General features: G+C 38.8%; 1 protein-coding gene across 1 annotated transcript; it reads left to right on the forward strand.

Moving 5' to 3' along the window:
- Nucleotides 1-9577: 9577 nt before the first annotated feature.
- On the forward strand, nucleotides 9578-11849 carry NTT (C2H2-type zinc finger family protein). The gene is made up of 2 exons (XM_077371275.1): nucleotides 9578-10298; nucleotides 11315-11849. Exons 1-2 carry the CDS (start codon nucleotides 9765-9767, stop codon nucleotides 11747-11749), a joined length of 969 nt encoding a protein of 322 aa, XP_077227390.1. The 5' UTR covers nucleotides 9578-9764; the 3' UTR covers nucleotides 11750-11849.
- Nucleotides 11850-12927: the final 1078 nt, after the last annotated feature.

Genomic DNA, 12927 nt, shown 5'->3' on the forward strand with positions numbered 1-12927 from the left:
GAGATAGTCAAAACACTCCAATTCGACCCGGGAAACACCACTCTTAGCCTTCTTAATAGACCATTTATTCCTAAAATGGAATTCTCTTGATTTTATAGTGTTTGTTCTCAAAAAATCAAAATGCACCCACACAGCTACACCTTAAGGCCTGAAACCTTTTCTATTAGGAGGCAGTTAGGCAAAAGTAGACAGAACTCAGAAGCTCTCTTTGTTTGGGAAGAAGTAAAAAGAGGTCGGTCTTGTCTCCATTTTTCAGAAGCATAGGGGTAAAAAAATATCAAAAAACATGGGATAAAGGAACCCCACACTTTTCAAACAGAAGAGGCTGAGAAGTGAGAACACATCTCTTTCTGTGTACGGCAGCAGTATGGGTCTTGCCGTTTAAACATCACCTCAAAAAACGTGCATGCAATGCTTCTGAGGGAGGAGAATTTTCAACACCTGGAATTGACAAAGTAGTCTCCTTTGTTCTTTCCTTAAATAAAAGATTAGTTCTATAGAGAAGGGTATTTAAGTCTTATCGATTTTCGTGATTACAGAGGCATAGATGTTTTTGGAAATGTAAGCAGAGGACATGGAGACTCAAATCCCTCACTCGTGCTGTCTTGGAAATAACAGAGATTGGCAGCATGGAGTCAAAATATTTTTTACATCCGTTGAGTATTTTATTACATGTAAGTGTTTGATATCGATTGTATTGTCTTCAAGTTAAGATGCATTTAATGTCTCCCACCCCAAATGAAAATGTGCATGTACTCAAGGTGTTGGAAATGTGCACCATATGGGATCCTGAAATGGGGATTGCTCTTTGCTCATATCTCAATGAATTGCTTGGGTTCATGCTTTAGGGTGTGTTTGGCGTACCGTTTGAAATAGCGTTTAAAAAGCCATTTTGCAAAACGGTGTTTTGGTTCAAAACGGCATTTTGCCAAACAGTGTTTTGGTTCAAAACGGCATTTTGCCAAACGGCGTTTTCATGTTTGGCTTGCAAGATCAAAACGGCATTTTAAACGGCAAACAGAGGTATTGTGTATTTGGTTGCAAATGCCCCAAAACAGAGTTTTAGTGGTAAAATGACCAAAAATGACATTGTTTGGTTGGCCTCAATGTAACTCAACTACTCTCATTAGGCCCAATATTAAAAGGTCATTAGCATCTCATTCAAACACTATTAAAATTAAACATCATTGCCAAAAATAAAAATAAAAAATGACTATACCTTTGGGGTTCTTCTCCTTCTTCTTAACGGCCGGATTTGACGGATGAGTGGAGGCACTGAGGCAGATGAGTGGGTTTGCAACTTTGCAAAGTAGATGAAGAAAGTAAGAAACTAGGGTTTCTTTTAATTCTTTTGTCTTAAAAAAATCAAAATTAAGAGATCATATAATTATATCAGCAGCCCCATTGTTTTGAATTAAATATTAACAATTTAACAAATATGTGTCCTCAAGAATGATATTAATACCCCCAATTTTTTGGTATTTGACGTAACGCATAAAGTAGCACGCATATATGTAAAAAAGGGTTTTGGTGAGGGCAAACACGTAAAAACCCACAGCCCAAAAACTCCGTTCAAAACGGTGTTTCAAACGGCGTTTCAAACGGTGGATGCGCACCCAAACACTCCCAGACGGCTGTTTGGCCGCAAAACAGTGTTTCAAACGCCAAACGGTGTTTTAAACGGTACGCCAAACACGCACTTAGAGGCTTTGAACAAAGAGAAAACTATTTAGAAGTATAACTCATATTGAAAATGGATTCAAGTAATCTTATGCATAACCATTGAAAGTTAATGTTTAAGAAAAATCAACCCACTTGAGCAAAATGGATCATATTAAAGAATGGAGAAAACACAGGTCTCTCTCTCTCTCTCCAACCACACACCCACCACATGCGCGCCCGAACACATATACTGGCTCATGCTATGCATGGATGTAAAATGGTGGGCCCCACCCCATCTAAATATGAGGCGTAAAATGGTGGGCCCCACCACATCAAAACCAGAGGTGTAAATGGTGGAGCCCACTATGCATGATGTGTAAAAAAAGTTCATGGAAAATGATATTCCATGGAAATTTAAGGTCCGAGAAGGTTTGCAATTTTCCTCGAAAATAAGAAAACTTTTTTACCTTGGAAAATAATTTCCATGTAAAATGAGTTTCGATGCAGAATTTTGCAATAAAATTTTCTATGGGAAAAAATTCTAATGAAAATTTCCAATAAAAAAATTCTATGGAAACATTTATGGAAGTCCTTTTCAATCCACCTATGTAAATTTTGGGATTCTAAATCAATCTAAATGGGAAGCATAACCTTGTTTAAAGTACTTAAGGTTTTGAGAAATACTAAGAATTTTAAACTATCTATTCATACCTTTTATAGATACTAAATTGGTGTTTCCACGCCCTTCTGTTAGTAACCAAAGCACTAGAAGTCAACAGAATTAATTAAGTTTCAAACCCAATTTGAAAGGTGAATCCATATGTAAGTGTATCCTGAATTGGATATGTAAGCAGGTAGGAAGACAGACTAAAACAGGCAAATGGGAAGCGTTTGGTTCAAACACCTCGACAAGCAGACATAAGAATGCTAGTTTTTGGTTACTCAGAGGAAACCCTAATTTTTCAATTGAAACCTTGCATGATTATTCACTCACACGAGAACTTGTGCATTTTTTAATTTAAATTTCTTTAATTTTAAAAATACATTAATATTTATTTTTTCATGCTTATAGAAAGTTTATCCAACTGTCCTAGGTGACTTTTTATATTTTAGAACCACCTGATTTTAATTCTGGGTCGACTATGATGGGATCCATCATAAGAAATTACAGTCATCTTAGCCATTGAAACAGAGAAGTTATGCTTTAAACCTTACGGTTTGATGGGGGCGGGGTTTACCATTTTACACACATGCATAGCATGTTGGGGCCCACCATTTTACACATTATGTTTTGATCAGTGGGGCCCACCGTCTCCCCCTAACCGATGTATAAGATGGAGCCCACAATTTACACTTCATATTCCCTAGATTTAGTGTTGTGTTTGCGTGAAGTTCAGTGTTTTTCAAAAAGTACTGTGGGCCCACTTCATAGGATCATCCAAACTGTTAGAATATGTGAGATCTCACAATCAGATTATGTTGAATTCACACCGTTGGATCACCATGGTGCTAGATTAGGCAATTGGGTTGAATGGGTAACCTGGCTAGATTAGGTAGCTAGCTTAAATTAGCAATTAGGCTAATCTTAGTAGGTAGGATTTCTAGAATTATTTCTTCCCTTGGTTATGTTTATTTCTTTCTATGTTTATCTTGTATGTGCTCTATATAAGCACACTTTGAGATCCATTATAATACATTCAGAAATTAGTAAAATATCATAATTCTTCATCCAAACAATTCCTTTGTTGGGCCACAACATAAATAAGCTCCGCAACGTAAATCATCTCCATAGGATGATACTAAACCTTCCGATCTATAGAGGTTTCAATAACAGGCATTCTCCTACAAAACAGGGGCTAGGATCATCCCACCCTTATAGATCGGACGGTTAGGATCATTCTACCCTTATAGATCAGAAGGTTAGGACTTAGGATCATCATGTGGAGATGAGTCAAGGGGTGCAGCCTCTTTAAGTGTTGGCCTAATAAATGAACGGTTTGTATCATCCTATGAAGTGGGCTTCTAGATTTTGTGTGTGTCAACGGCATCAGCTAAATTATCAAAGATGTAGAAATGGAAGCTTTATGTGAGAGAGAGCATTAATTTGGGTTGTTTGTTATGGAATAAGCATTCATTATGGGCTGCTTTTTACGGAAAAACTACGGGTGTAACTCGGGTCAGGTTCAACCCCCCAAAAAAAAGTAGGGTTGGATTGAGATCGGGTTGAGTTTTCCCAACTCAGATTGAGTTCGGGTATGGTTCGACGTGGCGCCTCCTGTTCTGGCTCTAAGACATCTCCATCCATTTGTGAGAGATCAACTGTGCTTTTCACCCTTTGGATCGAATCCGGATTTGTTACACCATGATTTTCCTGTGGTAGCACAATTGAATCCAATCTCTCTTTCAAATTATCAATCAAATCTGTTGAATCTGACATTACGGTGTTTTCCACGGACCACCAAGATGATGCTTCATCGAACACCACATCTCTTGACACATAGACCCTTTTCGTACATGGATCCAAGCATCTCCACCCTTTCCTTTGTTCATCATAACCAATGCGCATTGCTCGAACTGCCGCTTTCTTCATCTTTATCCTCATTTGCTTTGGTACAAGCACATAGCAAACACAGCCAAATACTTTAAAGTGCCTAACTGATGGCCTCGTACCAGTAAGCTTTTGATAAGGCGACTCATAACCAAGTTGTTGTTGCGGAAGACGATTAGTTACGCATACGGCCGCGCGTATACACTCCCATGTAACATACTTCGGCACGTCTCAACTAAGTGCCTGTTCTTTCTTTCCGCAACTCCGTTCTGCTGTGGAGTTTCAGGACAAGTGAATTGCCTTTTGATTTTGTGATCTCTTAGATAGGTGGAAAGAAACTGAGAAGTGTATTCTCCACCATTATCGGTTCTCAAACAACCGATCTTAAATCTTGTTTCAGCTTCTACACATGCACGGAAATCTTTGATCTTTTCAAAGACTTCAAATTTCTCCTGTAGAAAATACACCCACACATATCTTGAAAAATCATCAACGAATATAAGAAAATAACAGTTTCCACTTACAGACTTCTGCTTCATTGGACCGCATACTTCAGAGTGAACCAACTCCAATGGTTGTTTTGAGTGAAACTCTGATCGAGGAAAAGGTTGACGGTGTGCTTTTCCAAACTGACATCCAGCACAAACCGTATCTCTCACGTTCTTGAGAAGTGTGACAAGGTTTCGTTTCGCCATAATTTTTAATTTGTCATATGCGACATGAGCAAGACGCGCATGCCACAACTCGGGAGTTTCATTAAGGCGAACTTTATCAACATACGGCGTTCTTGCTGATAGTACGTACATCGAGTCCATCCGCTTCCCACGCATGATCGAATTGCCATAAACATCCACTTTCTCGAACACCTTTACATCATCTGGTCAAAATAGCACATATTTGCCCGCTGATGTGATCTGCGCTACCGATACTAGATTCTTCGTCATACCCGGTACGTGATACACATCTTTGAGGATGCTATTTTCCTCATCACACCGTGAGGTAACCGTCACATCACCCACATTCTTCACAGCATGGACAGAATTATCCGCCGTGACAACCGCATGATTTCCATCATATTTTCGCAACCGCATAAACTTATTTCGATTTCCAGTCATGTGGTGCGAACATCCAGAATCAATCAACCAATCATTCTCGTAGTTAACAGTATTCTTTCCAGAAGAACTTGTTGCGCACACTTGACTTTTCACACTAGGAAATTCTGCAACATTCAGTGCAAAAGAAATCTCCCCCTCAAAGTCATATTTCGTAGCAGTATCTTCCACTGCCACATCACATGCAAATGAAGCTTGCATGTCCCATTCACCACCACCATCATCCTCATTGTCTTTTGATTCGACGATAAAATTCCCATCATCGGTCTCAATTTTAGCTCGACAATTTCTTCTAATATGACTAGGCTTGCCACATCTATAACAATAAAAATCACGTTTTTCTTGTAATTTTTCATTGTTATTAGCCCGATCACCTTTCTTATAGCCATCCTTTGGTTTCTTATTTTTCTGCCACTTCCGCTTGTTATTCACCGCAAGCGCTTCCTCACTTTCTTTCACAGACAATCTGGGCATCTGTCTTACCAACATCTCTTAATTAATCAAGAGATTCTCCAACTCCAGGAGAGACGCTTGCATTGGCCAGCCACGTGTAGCGGTGATATATCCGCTAAACTTGGGCCTCAAGCCGCGGATAATCATTCTCCTCATCCGGCTTTCACTAATCTTAGACTCTTCATCTAATTGAGATATCTCATTACACAAGTTTTTAGCTTTAATAAAATAATCAGAAACAGATAAATTGCCTTGTGTTAATGAGCCGATCTCCTTCTCCAAGAACTGCAACCGTGCATCGTTCGCCCGTGAAAAGAGAGATGAGAGTGCCTCCCACGCTTCTTTCGTAGTTTTCGCTTCTCTAATATGCTCGATCAACTCCTTCTGTATTGACGCCTTCAATACGTACAACACTTTTCTGGCACGGATCTTCCACTTCTGCAGCATATCTACTCCTCCCTCTATTGGTGTTTCGGTGTCGTTGCCATTCACTATCTCCCATAGATCCTGGCCTTCAAGATCGACTCCAAGCACGACTTCCAATAGATGTAATTGGTATTGTTGAGCTTTTCAATCCCCGCCAACATACCAACACTTTCTGCCGTCTCTTCTTCCAACCTCGATATCACCTCGAAGCAACCAAAGAACAAACCGGTATTCCCACTTCGATATCCCCCTCGAAGCAAATCCAAGAACAAAGCGGTATTCCGATCGAACACGTGCTCTGATACCACTTGTAAACTTCTTTGGTTAATCTAGGAAGAAAAAGAATTCACGAGAGAGTTTCTATACACAGAGTTGAAAAATTATGATAAAAACAACTTCAAAACCGTACAAGCATTGTGAAGAAACGTTGAACAGCAACCAAGTTTCACACTAATTCTTCATTCTAAACAATGATAAAATAATAAAGATAAACTTCACTACCTAATTTTTATAAAACCATACTCTTCGACTAGAGACTATAGGTAAACACAATCTGCTCCTATTCGGCTATCCAAGTGGCTTTTAGGTAAAGTATCAAACAAAACAAAAAACTCTAAAGCTAATAGCTATCTAGCTACAATTCAGAACCAAGGACTCTTTAGAGTCGGTGGTGACTCACGTTCACATATTTACTCTCCTATTTTTATTCACATTTATAGTGTTCCTCCAAGATGGACAGGGGGGAACCTTTATAGATGTTTCTACTCTAATATTGGCTACCATGTCCATGTATCTACCTTCTTCACTAAAAATGTGGGTAATTTTAAAGCAAGGGCGTTTGACCTTTGATGTAATATTCTGCTTGACAAGACTAAAAATATGGGAACAAAAAGAATTGAAGTATTATTTGATAAATTCCACAATTTTCAGAGTTCTTTGGGTCATAATGCATTCCTTTCTTTGAATTATGTTTGTTAGTAGATATTGTGTGGCTTGGCCGACCGACAAGAGAAGGATGGTACACGTTTTGAACATAAAAATGTAGGGCCCTCTCTATCCAATGACAATTTTGTACCTTCCATAGCTTTTGTCTTCATATTCAATGAACATCCCAGGTGTTCAGGCAATGCAATCAAACCCCGCCTTCTCCAGTGCCATGTGTGTGTTAAAAAGGTTAACATCCTCTTAACCAGCAGAAGAAAAAGCCAAACTTGTTTAATACCAAACAATTTTAAGAAAATGAATGCAATGAATATATGTGAATGTGATTGATCTCTGGCTATTGTTATTGAGGTGAGTGTCCTTCACTTAAATCATTCGAGTGTGTTGTACAATACTTGCCTCTCTTTGTTTTACTGCTCTTTACTTAAGGGGAGGTGAACAAGCATTGAATGTTGTGAGTCTAGCTAATGACCTACTTTATAACAGGAAGGTTTGAGTGCAATGCTAAGAGAGTAAAGCCTAGACGATGGGCAATCATTCATGCCATCTGTTGGTTTTCCATTTCAAAGAAAATTACCAATCATTCCTATTGTCTTCATGGCCTTTCCACTAAATCCAATTCCTTTTTGGTCCCACTGTCAAGCTACCATCTTATTTCCTTATACCCTCAAATGGGTCCCATCCAAACCCTAAAAAAATTTGCCCAACTAAAATTCTCTCTCTCTCTCTCTCTCTCTCTCTCTCTCTCTCTCTCTCTCTCTCAGGATCGAGGGAGCTTTTGATGGTGAACTTTGGTACTATGAGCAGTAGCTCTAAGAGGAGTGACTTTGGTGCCCACATGGGTCAGTGATACAGCAAAATGTGACTCCCCATTTAAGTTGTTATGTACTTCCTTTTTAAATCTCACCCACGTAGTTCCTACCTCTGCACCAGCTGTATCCATCCCTCCTGCCCTTTCTTTCTTCGGCTGCTCGATCGGCTTAACCCTTTCAGGTAAAACTGAAAAAAGGAGAGAAAATGAAAAATTTTACCCCCCTGTTTTGATACTGGCACTCCTCTGTTTCTCTAACTACTAGCACAAGAATATATCATGAATTAGAATAAGTTTCTTTTATAAAAAAATATTATCATAAGTTAGAATATATATATATATATATATATATATATATATATATATATATATATTTTATAAAAAAATTGTCATAAGTTAAAATAATCCTGATCCTACATTCAATCTAGAACTTGAATGTAGCCTTTTACTCATTTCTTAGCCATCACTGGAAGCCCTTGATCAAATAGTTGTGATAATGAAATGGGTGTGATCTCCTTGTCGTGTCATCTCCATGGTGGGCCCCAGCTAATGAAGGGTCTAGATGACACCGTCGTCGGGTAGCAGGCCCGCATTAGGCCTCTAAATGAATGGTCAGAATTCCAAATCTTCATACTGAAAAATTCTAATCAACGGATCCAATGGTTACAAATCATTCAATCTGAATGGTTAGAATTGTTAAGTTGGAGTATTTTCAGGCTCATATCAGATGGAGGTTCTTCTCATATAATTCTTTATCATTAAAAAAAAGAGTCAGATGGAGGGTCCAGATCATTCTGAATTTAATTGGGTGGAAATTATCATTAAAAAATAAATCAGATGGAGGGTCTAGATCATTGTGAATTTAATTGAGTGGGTCCTGATCATGGCTCTCAAGAAAAAAAGCGTGATTTGTAGTAAGATGCATGAGATGAAAGGAGCCAAGCGGAGCCATAGAAGCGGAGCCAAAGATTGGGGTGGTGACGAAAGGAACAGTATAGTCTGGGAGTCTGGGTTAGAGGGTGCAGTATGTAAGACTTAGAAAAGACAGTGATGATGAGAGGTCTTATTTCAGCTCGTACTGAGCCGAGCCGACCAAAGCACGCCCACCGAAGCAAATGCCGGGATGAATAGACACTGCTTGTATCCCAAGCAAAGGATGGGAAAAAAGTTTTAAAAAACAAAGGTTTTTATATTGTATTGTACACCAACAAAACAAAACCAAACAAATCTCTCTCCCTCGCTCTCTTGTTTGGGAGACAGCCTCCACCCCCAGTATCTGACCTTGTCTTCGGATTTTCTCATTCCTTTTTACTCTTCCTCTCTCCTTTTTACACTCTCTCTCTCTCTCCTCATTTTTCTCTCTATTGGTTGTGGGTTTTGGGCCTCTTCTTTTTGTTTTTCCACACGCTCTCCAACAAGGACGTGGTTCTTTCAAGTCCCAAGATTATCTCATTCTCCATTATCTCCATCCCCACTCCTTATGGCCCTCTCTCTCTCTCTCTCTCACACACACACACACAGATGGCTTTACTTTAGTAGTTTTGAGTTGGCATTTCTTTTCCTCTAACTCTACACTTTTGTGCTTAGTATTTTTCTACTCTCTCACACTCATTTGGGTACCCTTTGCTTTATATTGTTTGATTTCCTAATTTTTTCTCAATTCACACTTTTTGGTGTAGTGATTTCCTTCTCTCTCTCTCTCTAGACTTTATGGGTTTCTTTTTCTTTTATTTTCTTGGTTAGGGTGTATTTTCTACTTGTGTTTCCTCTATATTAAGTCATCTCATTCCCCCATCTCCTACCTCCCACAATGACAGATCCCTACTCCAATTTCTTTCCTGGATGGTTCAACTTCAACCCCCTCTTCCACCACTTTAACTCCAACCCAACCCCTCCCCCTCCCCCTCCTTCTTCCTTCTACAACTTTTACTCAAATACCAATACTACCCCTCTTATTCCCTCCCCACCATCCTCTCCTCCTCTAAGAGAAGCCCTTCCCCTCCTCAGCTTAAGCCCTACAAGACATGAAGAAGAGGACCCTATGGAAGAAGAAGGTGATGATGACAAGAAAAGGGAAAGAGATGAGAGCTTCTACTCTACTGTTGGGGATGAAACTGTGACAGTTGCCCTCCACATAGGGCTCCCTAGCCCAAGTGCTTCTGATCTAGTTTCTAGGGTTTCTTCTACTGAGAAGGATGGAGATGGAGTTATTTCTGGGTATTCAACAAATAGACTCAATAAGGGTCAGTATTGGATCCCTACCCCTTCTCAAATTCTCATTGGTCCAACTCAGTTCTCATGTCCAGTTTGCTTCAAGACCTTCAACAGATATAACAACATGCAGGTATGTTTAATATAAACCATGATCCAAAGCAGCCATTCATTTTAAAAAACATGATCCAAAGCATTCTTAAGAAGAAGAAAACCCTCCTTGTTTCCTTGACTGTGGTCCATCTCGGGCCCCCTGTTTCTCTCTCTTTTTTATTATATATGTGCCATTTCAAAAAAGAAGAAGAAGAAGAAGAAAACCCATTTCTTTCTTTGGTTCACACCCTTCTCTGTTGTTTGGTTTTGATGTTTTAGTGTTAGAGTTTTCTTTTTTAACCTGGTTGATGAGATGGGATTTTTTTAAATATATTTTCAGTTTTTGCATGGCCTGTGTGTTTTGGAAGTTCAACACATCTAGTCCAACTGAGACTTAGACAAATACCCCTTTTTTAATTATGTGATTGAACAACACGGCCAATGTTCCTTAATACTTTTGGTACTTTGAAATTTGTGTTTTATGCATCGGCACTCGTGTAGGACTGAATTTTTTTTTGTTTCTTCCAGGGTTCAGGTGATTTTGAAATAACAGAACTTCTCAATCTGCACTCTAGTCCCTCCTCAGACTCGTCCATATGAAAACTTTACACATGGATTGCTTCCCTGTCTGAATTTTTAGTACCCGTCCTCTCATTTAAGCCAAAAAAAAACATGAAAAATCTTTTATCCAAGAACACTTGTCTTCTTCTTTTTTTTCTTAAAGAAAGAAACCCATTTAGTCGATATATTTCCGGGCATAGCAAGCTTCTTATAGGATTTTTAAGTTGCAAATAATTCCATTCAAATTCAACAACAAACTGTGCCTCTTATCTTTTCTAAAATTTGTATCAAGCTCTTCAATATCAATGGCTAATTTAGCAAATTGAATGATGATTCGAACTTGATTCCAAAACTCCAATGGAACCCCATAATAAAATACTTTCAACAAGACTTATCTAGTATAGTTTTACAAGAACTGATGTTCTTTTTATCAGATTTGGTATTGATTTTTGGTATTTGGATCTTCTTTTTTCTTTCTTTTTTTGGTTATTTCAGATGCATATGTGGGGGCATGGATCTCAATATAGAAAAGGGCCTGAATCTCTAAGGGGCACCCAACCAACTGCCATGCTTAGGCTCCCTTGCTATTGTTGTGCACCAGGATGTAGGAGCAACATAGATCACCCAAGAGCTAAGCCATTGAAGGATTTTAGAACCCTTCAGACTCATTACAAAAGAAAGCATGGGATCAAGCCTTTCATGTGCAGAAAATGTGGCAAGGCCTTCGCGGTAAGGGGTGACTGGAGAACCCATGAGAAGAATTGTGGAAAGCTTTGGTATTGCATATGTGGGTCTGATTTCAAGCACAAGAGATCTCTCAAGGACCACATTAAGGCCTTTGGTAATGGTCACGCCGCTTATGGCGTAGACTGTTTTGAAGAAGACGAAGAACCCGCCTCCGAAATCGAACAAGATGAATCATCGCAATAATTTAGAGTAGAGATTGAATTAGAGTTGGGTCCAAGGTAGTAAATCACCATCTTAAGTCACAACCCTTTTGATATCTGGTAACTTGATGAACTTTTTTTTTTGGGGATGGGGGGGGGGGGGGGGGTGTTGTAAACTAAAATACAACAATATCAATCTCATTTCTTGTAAATCCAGTTTAGTTTCGACTTAGAATTCATGCTGATGGAATATGTATGGATGTCTATGTTTATTTTATTTTTTCTTTTCTTGATGGCATTGTTCTCTTGAATTCTCAACCACTCAGTTCTTAATTAAGTATCTATGGGACTATTAGAGTTTGCAACTATGGACAAGTTTGTAAAACTCTAACCTGTGATTGATGGGTAAATGAAGTAGAGATGGCACAGGGAGATGGCATAGGAGATAGGGAGACTAAAACCAATAGCTATTACGCATTCTATCTTTTTATCTCATTTCAAGGAGTTGAAAGCTTACCAACACTCACAAAAGAGAAAGTAAAGGAGAAAGATGAAAGGTTTTCAAGCCACTAAATTCTATCTTTTAAGCTTCAGTTTATTGTTTTCTTTTTTCCTTTTGTAGCTTAATCACTGAATTTCTCATGTCTAGGTATAGAATGAATACGAAAGGTAAATAGTCGAAGTTAGCAGAATTGTTCTATTTGTAGAGGTGTTTTTAGATGAGTTTCTACCAGCTTTTCCTTTTAGATTATCTGCCTGTGTCACTCCTCAAAGCGTAGGACTACAGTTGATAAAGCCAGGAACAAAACCCACAAGTATATTTCCTTACAAATGTAGTTGGATAAGCTTTTTAGCCTGCAAATACTTCAGCTTTTACTCATACGATGCTTTGCTTTGGATAGTGGTCTTGATGACTTGATGGATGTAACATATGGCATGTGAGATTCACTTTTCATGGAAATCAAATCAATGATTAGTTTGAGAGAGAGAGAGAGAGAGAGAGAGGGAGCAAATGGAAATAAAATTTATGGAAATAAAATTTAAACAGGATGGAAAGGATCTTGGATTGCAGTTTTTGTTCAAAGAATAGAGAGAAATCAGTCAAAGGGGCTTTCGAAAGGTCATTTCAACTACAATCCATCCATCAGTGTACTCGTAAGGAAGTATCAGTGTATGTCGCAAAGAAGCCCACAAACAGTAATTGGGCTCCACAACTCCCTG

This window comes from Tasmannia lanceolata, unplaced genomic scaffold (assembly GCF_043159265.1).
Source record: "Tasmannia lanceolata isolate RefF3 unplaced genomic scaffold, GAP_Taslan_0.1 ptg000003l, whole genome shotgun sequence".
NCBI lineage: Eukaryota > Viridiplantae > Streptophyta > Magnoliopsida > Canellales > Winteraceae > Tasmannia > Tasmannia lanceolata.

Coding starts and splice junctions, on each gene's coding strand:
- NTT (XM_077371275.1), top strand. CDS start 9,765: ATGACAGATCCCTACTCCAATTTCTTTCCTGGATGGTTCAACTTCAAC. Junction 10,299..11,314: donor ACAGATATAACAACATGCAG/GTATGTTTAATA, acceptor TGGTTATTTCAG/ATGCATATGTGGGGGCATGG.